This window comes from Phyllopteryx taeniolatus, chromosome 1 (assembly GCF_024500385.1).
Source record: "Phyllopteryx taeniolatus isolate TA_2022b chromosome 1, UOR_Ptae_1.2, whole genome shotgun sequence".
NCBI classification, from domain to species: Eukaryota; Metazoa; Chordata; class Actinopteri; order Syngnathiformes; family Syngnathidae; genus Phyllopteryx; species Phyllopteryx taeniolatus.
In genome coordinates, this window is record NC_084502.1 from 20,398,236 (window position 1) to 20,414,798 (window position 16,563).

General features: G+C 43.7%; 1 protein-coding gene across 5 annotated transcripts in view; it reads left to right on the top strand.

Moving 5' to 3' along the window:
- agap1 (ArfGAP with GTPase domain, ankyrin repeat and PH domain 1) overlaps nucleotides 1–16,563 on the top strand; it is a 112,609-nt gene that overhangs the window by 45,543 nt on the left and 50,503 nt on the right. For all 5 annotated transcript variants that reach the window (XM_061779828.1, XM_061779822.1, XM_061779837.1 and 2 more), the window contains 3 exons: nucleotides 4,599–4,726; nucleotides 8,151–8,306; nucleotides 8,381–8,473. In XM_061779828.1, the coding sequence (XP_061635812.1) occupies nucleotides 4,599–4,726; nucleotides 8,151–8,306; nucleotides 8,381–8,473 (377 nt within the window). The remainder of the gene's footprint in view (nucleotides 1–4,598; nucleotides 4,727–8,150; nucleotides 8,307–8,380; nucleotides 8,474–16,563) is intronic.

Consider the following 16,563-nt stretch of genomic DNA (forward strand, 5'->3'; position numbering starts at 1 on the left):
CGGGGTGCGGAGGGTCCGAGAGGATTTAGCACGCCCTTGTCTTAGTTCTGGCAGCGTGCAAGTCCTCAAGGGTGGGTAGGGGGGTACCGACAATCCTTTCAGCAGTTTTGATTGTCCGTTGCAGTCGGAGTTTGTCCTTTTTTGTAGCAGCACCAAACCAGACTGTGATGGAAGAACACAGGACTGATTCGATGACCGCTGTGTAGAACTGTCTCAGCAGCTCCGGTGGCAGGCCGTGCTTTCTCAGAAGCCGCAGGAAGTACATCCTCTGCTGGGCCTTTTTGAGGACGGAGTTGATGTTGGTCGCCCACTTCAGGTCCTGAGAGATTGTAATTCCCAGGAACTTGAAGGTCTCGACGGTTGACACAAGGCAGCTGGACAACGTGAGGGGCAGCTGTGGCGAAGGATGCCTCCTGAAGTCCACGATCATCTCTACAGTCTTGAGCGTGTTCAGCTCCAGGTTGTGTCGGCCGCACCACAGCTCCAGCCGCTCCACTTCCTGTCGAAATGCAGACTCGTCACCGTCCTTGATGAGGCCGATGACAGTGGTGTCATCTGCAAACTTCAGGAGTTTGACAGTCGGGTTCGCTGAGGTGCAGTCGTTCGTGTAGAGAGAGAAGAGCAGCGGAGAGAGGACACAACCTTGGGGCGCCCCAGTGCTGATGCTGCGTGTGGATGAGGTGGCCTCCCCCAGCCTGACCTGCTGTGTCCTGCCCGTCAGAAAGCTGTAAATTCACTGGCAGATGGCAGGTGAGACGCTGAGCTGGAGAAGCTTGGATGAAAGTTCAGGGATGATGGTGTTGAACGCTGAGCTGTAGTCCACGAACAGGATCCTTGCGTAGGTCCCTGCACTGTCGAGGTGTTCTAGGATGTAGTGCAGTCCCATGTTGACTCCATCATCCGCAGATCTGTTCGCTTGGTAGGCAAACTGCAGGGGGTCCAGCAGGGGACCTGTGACACTCTTGAGGTGGTCCAGCACGAGACGTTCAAAGGACTTCATGACCACAGATGTCAAAGCGACAGGCCTGTAGTCATTCAGACCCGAGATTGCAGGTTTCTTGGGGACTGGAATGATGGTGGAGCGTTTGAAACAGGATGGAACTTCGCACATTTCCAGAGATCTGTTGAAGATCTGAGTGAAGACTGGAGCGAGCTGGTCTGCGCAGACTTTGAGGCAGGATGGGGACAGGTGGTCCGGGCCTGCCGCTTCGTTAATCTTTTGTTGTTTGAAGATGCGTCTCACATCCTGTTCATGGATGGTTAACGCAGAAGTCAGAGGAGTGGTTGTGGTCGCGGGTGCGGCCGGGTGGGTGTGTGGTGTGAAACTGTCCTTTTCAAATCTGCAGTAGAATGTATTCAAGTCGTTGGCTAGTGTGCTATTGTTCTCAGCTTGGGGGGATCGTCGCTTGTAATTAGTCAGCGATTGGAATGCATGCCAGACTGATTTAGAGTCGTTTGCGCTAAACTGTTTTTCCAACTTTGCTGCATAGATCCTCTTTGCAATGTTAATTTCTTTAGTCAGCTGGTTTCTAGCTCGATTATACAGGGCTCTGTCCCCGCTCTGATATGCGTCCTCCTTAGCTTGGCGAAGCTGCTTAAGTTTAGCAGTGAACCACGGCTTGTTGTTGTTGAATGTGCGAAATGATTTTGTTGGTACACAAACCTCTTCACAGAAACTGATATAGGATGTGACCGTGTCCATATATTCATCCAGGCTGCCAGCTGAATTTTCAAAGACACTCCAGTCTGTGCAGTCTAAACAGCTTTGAAGTTCCATCTTGGCTTCATTTGTCCACTTTTTCACTGTTTTCACTGTAGGCTTCGCGCATTTAAGTTCTTGCCTGTACGTCGGTATTAAGTGAATTAAGCAGTGATCAGACGAGCCCAGGGCTGCACGGTATGCGTTTTTTACCGTAGTGTAGCTGTGGTCTAAAATGTTATTTTCCCTGGTAGGACAGTCGATGTGCTGCTTGTATTTAGGGAGTTCGTGGTTGAGTTTAGCTTTGTTAAAGTCCCCAAGAATAAAGAGGCGTGAGTCCGGGTGTTTTTTTTTTTCAATTTCGTTGACTTGTTCGGCGAGCGTTAGCAGTGCGGCGTTCGTGTTAGCTTGAGGCGGTATGTAGACTCCAGCCAGTATGTACGATGCGAACTCACGTGGCGAGTAGCATGACGGCGCCATCAGGTACAGCGTCGCAAAGCCAGGTCTCCGTGAAGCACATGGCTGCGGAACGTCCAAAGTCTTTACTGGTCTTTAACAGAAGATGAAGCTGGTCCATTTTGTTGGGTAGGGAGCGTATATTCACGAGGTGGATCGACGGGAACGCCAATCTGTGTCCTCTCTTGCGGAGTTTCACCTGAATTCACCGTTTCCCTCTGTGGCGCCGCTTCCGTCTCCATGCGCCGAAAACCACGGACGCCGCTCCGGTGAGTACCTCGGGGGGGAAAAAACTGAGCGGATTTGCGAAAGTTGGTGACAGAAAGTCCGGAGTAGCCTCCTTGATGGTTAGCAGATCTCCCCTTGTGTAAGTGAGTCGTGTAAGGTCTCCAAAGACGGACGAAAAACACAAAAACAAAAACAATACTAGAAAGCGCGTTACCGAGGCGACCACACTGGTAGGCGCCATCTTAATATAACCTTTATTAGTCCCACCATGGGGACATTTGCATAGTTTCAGCAGCAATTGTGGATATAGGAAATATAAATATGTAATATCACTAGCATGCAAGAGAAGAATTACATTTCTTCTTCTTACATATACTTCTTGTACGTGTACAAGAAGTACATTGCACAAAACTAGTGCCCATACATAAATTATCCAATTCAGTCTATCAGCAATGTTGTTTGTTTACAAAATACAGTGCAGTGGAAGTTTGAGATCTGATTAATCAGCTTTAATAGAGTTGTGTTTTTTGTTTCTAGGGTTGAAAACAGAATTGGCCAAGTGAATTAATCCACTGACACAGAAATCTCGCATACTGGTACTTTGATTCAGGATGCAACTGTGTCCACCACAGGTGGATGTAATAAAAACATTAATATGACAAATATTGAAGCCATAATTCAGTAATGATTATGACTGTGGCAAGGATATGTTCTTGACAAAATATTGAAAATATGGAAATTCAGACATATTTGGCCAAATTGTTCAGGAAGTGAATTTTTATAGGTTGGCAGCTCTTAAATGAGGCCAATTCCTGTGAGGTGTGGCCTGAGGAATTCATGCAATTTTGTACTAATTATGCCACTATTGTGATCATGGAGTTTTATCCCTGATACAAAAATGATGATTTTTCTACTTTGGATAATTGAATTCCATGCTAGTTGTTTATTGTGATTAGTTTGTACTTAAAGGTTTTAATGGTGCAACTTGCACATGATTTGGGGATGTTGCCCTTCAAACTACAGCGTTCAAAGAGTTTACATAGAGCATCAAATTGTAAGCCTCAAATGTCTCCCGTCACAGTTAAACTTTACAGACTGCAGACTCAGCAACACACACACACCCCAACATCTTTATGTGATGTCCCGTCATAAATCTCATGAGAGCGCTGATGTTAGAGCAAGTGACTGCCTTTCACACCAGGGTTGAAATTAATGGAGAAAGAGAAATGATTAATTAAATTATTAAATTAAATGTGCGGTTTAAATATTACGTGCATCCTTATCATAACTGTTCTTAACACATACACTACTACCTCCGGCCAGCTGCATGCACTCCAACCCAACAGAGCACAGACACATCCAGACATCCACTTAACAATTTTTGGGTGGTAAGAAGCTGAAGTCCAAGTGAACTCCACACTGAAACGCATGAGCTGACACTGTCCCCAGAACCTTCTTGCTGAGACGTAACCATTATGTAATAATTTCAATCAAATAAGATATTCTGTTCTTCCACCTATCAAAGTTTGGATGATGATGTCATTGTTATTCAATGATGAGGGGTGGATGTCACGTCAAACCTCACGTAACGTGTCACGTTATGTCGGCTGTTTGTTTCTCATTGTCTCAATTATAATAAAAAGGGTTTTGGACCACAGATGACGTGAACAGGGCGTGAAGATGAAAGCTCAGGATTGCATGATAATTGCAGGATGCATTTTGGGTCAGACAGAATCCAGAAGCCATAGTCTGATGTGAAACTTGTTTACGTGGTCAGTTTTTCTACCTCCTCTACCCTAAGATGTTCTTTTGCTGGCTGCTCTTGCCTCACCCTGTCTCACTTTGAGGTAAATGTTCTCGATGGGCTCCTCATCAACCGACTTTAACAAGTTCAATTAAAACAGTGGCGTCTTCTGTGTTTATTGGATCAGAGATAGACACTCAGTGAAGTCGTAATTCTCCGATCTCCATGCCAACAAGCTCGTAGTCTTCAAACATGTTCAACCGGTGTTTTGTTTTTTGATAATTGTGTGCCAATGGTGTTTGAAGTAGAATAATGAGCAATGTTCTGTGGTGCGCTTTTTCATTTGCAAGTCTGCTGCAGATGTTGAATTCCTGTACCTTTTAGGGCTCTAATGTGACAGATTGTCACCTCTAGGTGAAACATTAATGAAATATCTTAGCAAAAGATTAACACTGATGTTTTGTATTGCAGTTGCTCAGAAGATTGTTGCCACCCGGAAGAAGCAGCAGCTGTCCATCGGTCCATGTAAATCGCTCCCAAACTCCCCGAGTCACTCGTCTATCTGTACCACGCAGGTGTCCAACGTCCAGGTCAGCCAGGTCAGTGGGGCCACATTATGCCAGGTAGCGCCTCAATTTTTCAGATATTACTTGAAAACGTATTAAGTAGTAAGTAAAATACAATCAACATGATTGAAGTGTAGAATTTGAACTTTGAGAATTATAACATAGAATTATAGCCATTTCATGTGGAATTGATGGCATAAATGTAGATACAGTCGTACCTCAATTTCCAAATGCATTAAGCCAGTCAAATTTTGACTAAAATTATAACTCATGCATGAAGGCGTCGTATTTTGTGCCCTGGGCCGTTACCACAAAGCACCATGTCTAAATTTAAGCACCAGATGATTGACTCTTCGTGTTTTGCTTTTTGCAACACTTTATCTTAAAGAGGGGCAATGGTAAGAGAAGAGCATCATGAGAAGACAAGAATATTCTAGAGCTGCAACTAATAATTATTTTAATCGATTAATTTATTTTCAGTTAATCGATGAGTCAGATTAAAAAATATATATATATCCATCCCATCCATCCATTTTCTTCCTCTTCCGGAGCCTAATCGCTGGGGCAGCAAGATAAGCAGGGAAGCCCAAACTTTCCTCTCCCCAGCCACTTCGTCCAGCTCTTCTGGGGGGATCCCGAGGCGTTCCGAGGCCAGCTGGGAGACATAGTCTCTCCAATGTGTCCAGGGTCGTCCGCGGGGGTTCCTCCCGGTGGGACATGCCCGTAACATCTCACCAGGGAGGTGTCTAGGGGGTATCTTAACCAGCTGTCCGAGCCACCTCATCTGGCTCCTCCCAATGTGGAGGAGGAGCGGCTCGACTCTGAGCCCCTCCCAAATGACAGAGATTCTCACCCTATCTCTAAGGGAGAGCCGGGACACCCTGCGGAGGAAACCCGTTTCGGCTGCTTGTATCCGCAGTCTGGTTCTTTCGGTCACGACCCACAACTTGTAACCGTAGGTGAAGGTAAGAACGTAGATCGAGAGCTTTGCCTGTTGGCTCAGCTCATTTTTCACCATGACAAACCGAATCGGAGTCTGCATCACTGCAGACGCTGCACCGATCCGCCTGTCGATCTCCCACTCGATTCTTCTCTCACTCGTGAACAAGACCCCGAGATACTTGAACTCTTCCACTTGGGGAAAGATCCCTTCCTCGACCCGTAGAGGGCACTCCAAACTTTTTCGACTGAGGACCATGGCGTCAGATTTGGAGATGCTGATTTTCATCCCAGTCGCTTCACACTGCTGCGAATCGTTCGTTGAGAGCTGAAGATCGTGGCTTGATGCATCCATCAGAACCACATCATCTGCAAAAAGCAGAGACATGATATTGACATCACCAAACCGGACCCCCTCCACGCCTCGGCTGCACCTAGAAATTCTGTCCATTGAAGTAATGAACAAAATAGGCGACAAAGAGCCACCTAGGAGTCCAACCCTCACTAGAAACATATTCGACTTACTGCCGGACCAAACACTGGTAGTACGGGGACCGAACAGCCTCTATCAAGAGTACTGGTAGTCCTTACTCTCGGAGCACTCCTCACAGGACTCACTGAGCGACATAATCGAACACCTTCTGGTTGGGCAGGACCCCGCGCACCCTCGAGGACCCTGCATAGGTTGGAGAGCTGGTCCACTGTTTCACAGCCAGGACGAAGACCACACTGCTTCTCCTGAATATGAGAGTTCTGTCCATTTTACCTTTATGTTAAAAAACAGGACATTATTTCATTGTTCAAATTGACAGTGCAGAAAATGCAGAAACATAAATTGATTAGGATGTACTTACTGGTTTGGTCAGTAACATCTGTCAAAAAAGTAGGCAAAAATGGTTTGGTTTCCAAAGTAAAAGCAGATTTTTGCAAAAGTATTTTTTTGATTAAACACAGATAATCAGTCTGCTTTCATGGAGGACGACCGAAATCTGAGAATCTTTACTGTTCGGATGCTGAAATTGAAAGGATTTGGACAATTTTAAATTAAACAAGGTCTTCAAACGATTAACTGATTCTCAAAGTAGTTGTCGATTAATTGTTGCACCACTAAAATAATCTGTAAATTAGTTGTTAGTTTCTACAAAAAAAAGGCAGGATTTCCACAAATATTATTTTTTCTTTTACTTAAAACTGCAAAGTAAATACAACTGTGTCATGTAATGCTCTCAAGCTCTGCATCTAGTCTTTGCCAGGCTTTTTTCAATGTACGCAGAAAGCTTTTAGTCTTTAACCCTCTGTAGCTCAAAGTGCTACTACTGCCACGGGTAGGCATGGGAATTGACAAGAATTTAGTTTTTCCGATTGCATTATCATTACTTTTTATCAATCCTATTCTTATTGATTCTCATTGGGTTATGGAATGAAATAATTCAAATACTTTATGATATATCTGTGATATCATTTTCATAATATATATCATTATATGATAGTATAATACAAGTGTTTGCATAGTGTCGTGCAATGTTGACATTTCATATCACGATACTGGTCATTTTATATCCCGATAATGATATAAATTCCTTAGAATTACATGAAATTAATACCTATTTTCACAGATTTCTTTTCTCCATTTATTTATAGAACACATTTTATATAGAAAAAAAACAATTAAATGGATAAATAATACATACAAATCCAATAAAATACAAATATACAATAGAATAGAGTTTTTAACATATCTGGTATTACAATAAGTAATTACAGTCGAGAAGAATATATATGTAAAATAAGTGATGCAATCTGTGCAAATTAGTCTTCATTGTAAATCAAGTTATGTTCAAATTAGGCATTTAATCCCAACCATTCTTCTTTTTGCATTCCATTATAACACGTCACACCATCTGTCAACCAATCAGTGTGTATAGTTTTACCCTTCAGCATGCAGAGATGAATACTTTACTAATACACTACTCATAAAAAGTTAAGTGTAGGGATCCCAGGCTGTTGGGTGAAAATATAGGATGAACCTAAGATGGCACTATAACCTTTACAGACTTAATTTTGAATGCACGTCCAACGGCAAAATTCACAACAGGTGTTTGACCCATGACAATTCCCAAGGATGTCCACTTCTATGCCTTTCTGTGACTGCCAGTCTCTCTATCTCTGTTGCAACCAGCTGGTGACACTATAAGCTCAGTGGCCACTATTTGGTCCCTTACAATAGGGAGGTGCTGTTGATCAGTTTATTAGAAGTCAGTTTATATAACGTCAAAATAAGTTCACCTGTAAAGGTTATAGTGCATTTTAGGTTCATCCTGAAATTTCACTCAAAACCCTAATACCCCTAACTTGATGGGGATAGTGTATGACTATGTCATAAAAAGAAACATGAAATGGTATTGGGGGCATATTTGCGACTAAACTGCATACCTAACCCAAATCACACCATATTGCTTACTGAATATTGTCAAGTGACTTGAGCGTGTTTAATTTCCTGAATGTCATGTTGTTTCAGACAACTAATGGCGGTGGTAGTTTGAGCGACTACTCATCATCGGTGCCATCCACGCCGAGCACCAGCCAGAAGGAGCTACGCATCGATGTCCCACAGAGCACCAATACGCCCACGCCCGTCCGGAAGCAGTCCAAGCGTCGCTCCAACCTCTTCACCGTCAGTTTGTGTCAATGTGTGCTTGGCACTTTTTGATGAAATTGTGAAATGATCAGCCTGTATCTCTTCCACAGTCAAGGAAGACCAACGAGACGGACAAGGATAAGAAAGGTCTGGAGGCTCGAGCCGACACCATCGGCAGCGGGCGAGCCATTCCCATCAAACAGGTAAGACTTCCTGTCTGCTAGCGCTTCATTAAGAGTGAAATCACACACTTGACATCAATTAGAGCACCAGGCTCTCCTAGGTCCCCCAAGCGGATCATTAGGAGACTCGTGCCTCCCCTCCCTCTGTTCCCCCACTTGATCGCCCACTTCACGCCATCGCATAGCACTTCAAGCTGCTTCCTTTGCATTCCCCGTCTCATCTGCAGCCGAGCGCTTTGGCGGGCGCGCTAGCATTTTCAAGGAATAAAGGACCAAGAGGAAGGGGAGGGCGAGCAACCCGCTGTGACGGTGAGGGGAAGCGTCGGAATTGGCTCTTAATTTGCAGCCAACGTGTCGCAGCGGCGGCGGGCTCTCCTCCCGACAAGCATATCAGGCAATTAGCGAGCGCTAATCATGACCCTCGTGTCGGCGCTGCAGCCTCGTTTGTAATCTCTTAATGAACAAATTGCATCTCTGATTAGTGGCCGTCTCACCGGGAGAGAGAGCAGGCAAGAGCGAGACGCCACAGCGGAGGCATCAGTAATTGCCTCGGGATGGCGTTCCCATCGTTTATTTCAAAAACCTGTGATGTAAATGCATCTCGGTGGGCGGAGTCCAGATTTTTGGTGTCATTAATAAGGTTTGAGAGCAGTTGGAGTGCCAGAAAAATTTGACCTGTTTTCAAGAGGAATCTTTATTATCTGACAATAATAGTTGCACTATCGCCGCGTGTCAAACAAATGTCTCACTGCTCGTGTGTGTGTGTGTTTGTGTGTGTGTCGTTATCACATAGAAATGAAAGTCCCATCTTCATGTTATGATCTATGTTTCTCTTCCTCGCGTCCTGTTGCGTGTTCACCAGGGAGATCAAACTTCATGGCTAGAATTTGAACCCTCTCAGGAGCTGTCAGTCATAAAGATTAGAAGGAAATCAGTTGGACGTTGAGTGTTTATGGGGGTTTGAACGCCAAAAATCTTACTTGTGTCATTTTGTGGCCACTCCTGATCTCATTAGACCGACTCTTTGCCACTCGAGGTGATGCCGATACAGCCCGCCTCTTCTTAAAGTATAGCGTTTTTGTGAGAAGCACACTCATTAAAATTACCCATTGCAATGGTTGGGTCACAGTAACAACAACAGTTGGACCTGATTGGTTTTGTATACATATTTACACACTTGCCTTTTAAAATGCACATTGAATGCACACAGTGCAATGCATATTAGTGGATAAGGTCGTTTTTGTCACACTATCATGGCTTCCCTCAGCCACAGGGAGGTCATATGTTCAACTGCAAATAAGTAGAAAAAAATATTCAGTTCCCTTTACTTTGTATTGTCATTTTTCCTTCAAATGCTGGCACAAATTATTTGTGTAGCAATGTGATGAAACGTTCTTCCAATACAAGTTTCTGCAGATGTAAAGGTGAGTGAAATGTCTTGCTGAATAATAAACCTTGGAACCCTTTTTTTCTGGAATGCAGCAGATGCATCCAGCTTTGTTTACTCCTCCACATCTGCTGCACGTTGCTAATTAGCTGCTAATTGGCGCAGAGAAAGCGAACGGCTCACTCAAGTCTCTGTAAGGCAGTTGACCGTGGAGTTCTCGGAACCAATGACGGACCTGCCATTATACACACAGTACACTCAAAACTACACAAAAAGTTGGCAGCTGTGGGTAGCTTTTCAAATGGGGAAAAAAAACCACTTTCAATGTTAATTGTTTAATCAGTGTGTCAAAATATCTAACTGATTAATTAATCCCTAGAAAGAAATCACAGTCACAACTGCCAATAAAATAGGATCTGTCACATTACGAGACTATAGCGCAAACAAGTAATAATGAGAAGAATGACGGCAACAATAGTTATTAGAGAGTAGCACAGAGTTGAAAATTATTGACTTGTAAGATTATTGTACAATACACTAATAGTAATTCAGTCCTCACATTTGCTAAGTAGTATGCCAACTGTGGAAAATATGACATGCAAATAATAATTGCATCCTGTTATACGGTATATTTTGCAAGCACACTCACCAATCACCTCGCAGAAGTAACAACTGAAGTGAAATTGTCGTAAAGGTTACTATGATTACCTGAAATCATAATTACAGGAGGTGATAGGGGCATGATGAAAAAAGCAAACTGGTGTCAGTCAACGTTAAGTTGCATGCGTGCGTATGCCTAGCAGTAATGGATGAATTTGAATTATGTCTGATGAAGACAATGCTGACAGGGAGAGGGAGGGCTGCAGATTTGCAGTCAATGCGTCCCAGACTTTCCTCCTGATCTAAACCTCTATTGCCTGCATTGCCTGATGATAATAATTCAATTGAGTAAGCTTGAATTTTTAAATGAGGTTTATATGATGTGTGCCTATGAAAGCCAGTTAATTTCAATTTTGTATTATTAGCCAAAAATGGAAATCCCAGCTAAGCTTATTTATTTATTTAAGTGTGACAGGTTTTCAATATCTATGAAATGGGTTTATATGTGCTTAAAAACCCCGTAAAACATATCTAAATTGTATGCTGTATACAAAATTTAAAAAAATGTCCATTTAACTAAATGTAAATGTGAATCACTTGTGGTCCTCAAAAATGTCCCGAGGTTTGTAGGTCTGCCATGATCTATTTTAGCTTCCATGCATGCACACAGCGTTCCACCGCACAACATGAGAGGAGGAGGCTCAATTCGGCTCTACGTTCATCATCTGCAGTACATCTGAAAATAGTCCGTTGGTTCCAAGTGAAAGGCAAAAAGTGGCCTTCTAGGTTTGTGCCATCCCCACAGGCATCCCCATTACGCTGCGTCACAAAACCCATAAGGACGTCTTGTTTTGTTTTTTCCCCTATGAAATGTAACGTGATTGAAATGACTGATAATTTAAATCCAACCAAATAAATACTCGCACTAGTAAGAACATGAAGTGAAGATGCAAACCTTTGGACAAGTGAATTTTGGTGACCTCGCCCACTTCCTGAGATAATAGTTTACGCAGCATACTTCTTGACATGCGACAGAACTCCTTCCTGTAAGGAGGCGATTAGTGCTGTAATTGGCTCTCCGGGTTGCAGACGTGTGCGGGGCTGGCTGGTTTTGACAAGTGTGCTCGTCCCCCCTCGGCGCTGGCTGCTTTGTCAGGAGTTAAATTGCATGGTTAATTCGGATGTTATTTACCCTGTAATTCATTAGTTTGGGCCGCCATTGGCGGCTTGCAGGCTGCAATTTCACGCTTGGCAATAAAAGATGTCTCATAATCTGCTTCATTTAGCAGCCAAAGAATTTAATGAAATTAACTGTGGCCCTAATTAAGACGGTGAATATTAAAGACCTGCTATCAAGGCTTTAATGAGGGTGACACTATCCGCATTTCGCCGGATACAAAAAATATCATTTCCCTGTGAAAGGTTGTCACTGCTCGAAGCCATTTTGGCCGTGATGACATTTTTGTCACGCACACTCACCCCTGCAAATTACATTTTGCAGGGGGCGTTGCTCCCATTTTAGTCTGAGGAATAATTAAAACATGGCACACAGGCGTCAATCAAAGAACATACTCATTACGCCTCATCTCCAGTTTTTGTTTGCCACGAACTTGTCACATGATGACCGTCTTTGGCCTGGGGGTCTTCATGTTTTATGTCTGTTAATCCAATAAAACTAACTAACTGCTGAAGTAAGCTTTTGGGATTGTCATTCATTGCGCAGATCACCAATTCCTCTGGTTGCTAACCTTTTCCTTTTGAAGGGAAGTGACCATTTAAGCAACTTTGTTTTCAGCTCCAGAATGTTTTTTAGCACAAACAAATTCCCAATAATGTGCAATGTTTGTAGAAGTTTCATCAAATTAAGCATATTGCTGATCACACATCAACTGCTGTAACCATTTGGCCACGCTGCCTGCAATCTCAGTGCACACACACACACACACACGCTGTCTGAAAGCATGATGGATGAGCTGCGATGGCCAATGCGATAGAGGAGGCAGCATCCAGCTTCCCTCCCACCCACTGTCACCCCCCACTCTGCTGTCTGAGGGTGACACCTCCAATTTGGCTTCATGCTCTTGTGGGATTTCCATGAACAAAAGGGCTGTGGCCCCTCAGAGATATGGCCGTTCTGTGAAAAGCGGGTCCTCCTGTCTCACAGATTGAGTGCCCCTGTATCTCCTCTTGGATCACACCCGAGAGGGTCCATTGTGTGAGGAACATCGTGGTGATGGCGGGATTAAATGCTCGATTAGTCTATAGCAGATCAGGAAAGTTCCTTTCCTGCTACACATAAGAGACTTGGTGAGGACATCACATGATAAGGTGTTCTTCCTGGGGTTAGAAGTAACACTTGGCTTGGTCAGAAGGCTGAATGTACAAACACACCTGCTAAACAAATTATTGAAGTTGGGACTGGTTGTTGGAGAAATGCTAATTGGTCTCCTCAATAATTTTAAGATGCCTTTGAGAAAGTGCCAAACTCCACAGGGATGCAACAATATTGCATAGACCCCTCATTTGGGGACACTTTGGCTTGTTGTTGCTTGCTGCATTCAAGGGAATTGAATGTTTCTTTTGTTTGTTTTGTTTTTTGTGTGTAATGCATTCAACATACATACTGTACATGCAAAATACAATCAAGTGAAATAAAAATATCTCTTCTTAAAAGCATTCCACCCAACATGTTGTTCAACAAATGCTTAATTCAAGAAACCTAGAAAATATGATTTATCTAACTTGGCCCAAAACTTAGCTGAACAGCTTAAACCTTAAAGTATTCAAGCTAAACAGTATAAGACTACTACTACTACTACTAACATAGTTGACAACTATGATAAGCAAGTACACAAGAACCCGTGAAGTCAAATCCCTTGAAGGCTGTACAGTTTAGGGTTCAACAGACCTTTTCTGGAACTATATCTAGTACAGTATAACCAAGAAATAGTTTTAATTCTGAATCTGTGTGGGCATTGACATTGGTATGACGTTAGACTACTGCATTACTAAGTCAGGGTTGATTGTTTTGATCAGACTCTGGGAGTGCAAAGTCAAACACCAAATTTCTGACTACCTGGTTTTCTGGAATACAGCATGATCTTATTTAACATCCTTGTCTGACGCATGACTGCTGCACGACCCTCAGGTACAAGCCTGATGTGTCCTCTAATGAATGACCTCATCTCTCAGCTTCCCGTCAACAAGCGACCTTTCTTGAGCACTACTTCTTTTCAGTCTTTAGTCACAATGCAGCTTCCCCTTACCTGAGTTTAACTGTGATGCTCGCCAACGCCTTTGGACATTTTGGGATGGTTAAAAAATGACATAATCTCCCCATCAACCTGGCCTCCCCCACCTCCCCCTCAGCTATCGACCTTTTCCTAAGCACTAGGCCACAATGCTTCATGGGCCGGGGAAGCGCCAAGTGAGTATATCTGAGGACATATTTATTTCCCCACGCAGAGACCTTGTATGCCGTCATGACAGCCAGCCGCTCCTGGAGGCGAAGGCGCTGTGTGTCACCGAGCCTGCAGACGTGCATAATGAAACGTATTGGCCATCAGCGTTCAGTTAGCCTCACCCTCATGCGAAGTGATCGCATGTCATGCCTAGGACGGATGACTGAAATTAATCAGCTGACGTCTCCTGTCCCAAAAAGACAGACAGACCGGCGTGAGAAATGTTTAGCACTGAAGCACCCACCCCAGGTCACCACAATATTTGACACATTCCGACTTGTTCTTCGTCAAACATGTTATTTCTATAACTTGACTTTAATATTGTTAAGGTAAAAAAGGCTGAATATTTGTGTACAAGGTGTGTCCGAAAGATTTCAGCACTGGTGTCACAAAAGATATATTTCAAATCAAAAGTACAAGTTGTCCCCTTCGAAGTAATCCCCATGGAGTCTAACACACTTTCCCAGCCTTTCTCTGCCATGCCTTTATGCGCTCCTGGAAGGATTGTTCCGGGATCCTCCACAGCTCTGTCGTCATGACCATCTTTATGTACATGCCACATCTTCAAACCAGGTTCCCTTGATGAGCCCCCTTGAGCTTGGGAAGGAGGGGAAAAAATCATGTGGAGTCAGGTCGGGTAAATAGGGAGGTTTCTTCAGCAGGGTGATGTTCTTCTTGGCCAGGAGTTGTCGAATGCTGAGGACATTCTGAGCAGGCGCGGTGTCATGGTGAAGCACCCACGAGTTGTCCTGCCACAAAGCCCGTCTCTTCTCACGTGCTGAACAAAGCAAATACCGTAATTTCTCATGTATAATGCGTATTTTTCCCCAAATAAAATTGTCGGCCATCTGGCATGTGGCAAGAACTTACAGTGGACGGACGATTCCTCTCACATTAAACAATACGATCAACATGACTTTGGACGTTGACTGTCTTGCTTTCTTCGGCCTTGGCGATGTTGGATGGCGATTACATTAAGGTAAAAACTCGTAGTTTGGAAAATACTGTATATCTTCTGTGACACCAGTCGAACTTTTCTGACACACCTCTTATGGGTTTTCAAGGTTTATCAGGTGTCACTGGATATCTGGCTGTCAATTCCATTTTGTAGGAACCTTCCTATGGCCCATCATGTGTTCCAACCAGAAGGATAAAACAATTTTTGAATTTTTGAAAATTTTGGACTTTAACAGCTTGTTGCTACTAAATGTTTGTTGACCGTTATTGGAGACTTATTGAAATTTATTGATCACAAAAAAAGGATGTACTGGTGGGAAGTTTGCCTCAGACATTTAATTAATCAGACATGGTAGCAAACAGTGTGTCACTTAGTAAACTCCAGTGTAGAATCTTGGTGGCTTAAAGCGTTGGCTTAGCCCCGATAGTGGCTGTGTTTATCCACTGAAAAAAAACTATTAATTATTTTGGATCCTGAAATCATAATTTGGCTTAGTGTTAATAAAGCATCAGCTGCCCAACTGCTAGCACTTCTGGCTCATCAGATAGAGTTTAGTGCACCACAGGGAACGCCACACGTGTCCATTCTACTTACTCTTCATTTGGAGTGAGCGGAACCACTAGAAACGTGGAAATATAGCGGTGCCTCTGATTTAGCATGTTAGCTAAAGTGGACCTGCTGGTACTGCTTGAATTTGTTTGCTATGAGTGACAGCGCTGTTGTGTGAGGATGTAGTATTTCTGCAATTATTTCACTGCCAATTACGGCAAATGTGCGGTCATCCTGGGCGTGTTGCACTTTCCCCCATTCATTGGTTGTCTTAATTCAATTCATTCTCTTCCCTCAAACACTGGTTGTCTTAATCAAAGCTGAGCGTTGAGAGCAGCAGCGACTGTGCTTCTGCCCGTCTCAGCCACCAGCGTCCTCCGTCACTCGTCTCCTCCTCCTTGGGTGTTGCTGCCGCATACCCCCTCCCTTTACGACTGGACTCTATTAATATCCTGTGTCGGCGTGTTAATGTTGTTGAGGTCCAGTGGACTGACACGCGTGGCAGCACGGCTTTAATTGCTAATCAGTGGACAGTTTTATCTGCTGCCGCCGCCTCCCATTACCCCCCTGTCACTCCTCCCCTCGCCATGCCTTTCTCCCCGCCATCTACGCGACCTTCGTGCTCTCTCACCTAATGAATGGAGCACAAATGAAGTGTGGGCGGCAGTCGCTCGGCCTCGCTGCTCAGTCAGCCGCAGTTGATGTGCGTAGGAGCGGTGAGCAGAGAAGGAGCGACGTTAACAAGCCCGAAGAGGCAAAAAGTCAGACAATTAAATGACGCTAGCAAATGTCGTAAGCTCGTTAGGGCGCTCGTGTACGCTGAGACGGACAATTACGTGATTATGGCACTGAACGTACTCGGACTTGTTAGTGGACATTTTTGATTGAAGCATTGTTTCTTGACTGAACAACTCGAGGCTGTCACAAACATGGTCAAACCTTTGGATATGCTCAACATGTATCAGTATCACAAACATGTTTTTATTTTTTTATACTCATTTTATTTCAGGAAATTGCACTTTGATGACCATTTCCCGAATGTTCATTAATGTTTGAATTTCCATATCTATATATCTAATTTATTTTGTCTAAATGAGCCAGTTGTAGTATCAGGTCATTTCTATTCTCAGTCCCTCTGCTGTGTGATGATGGACAT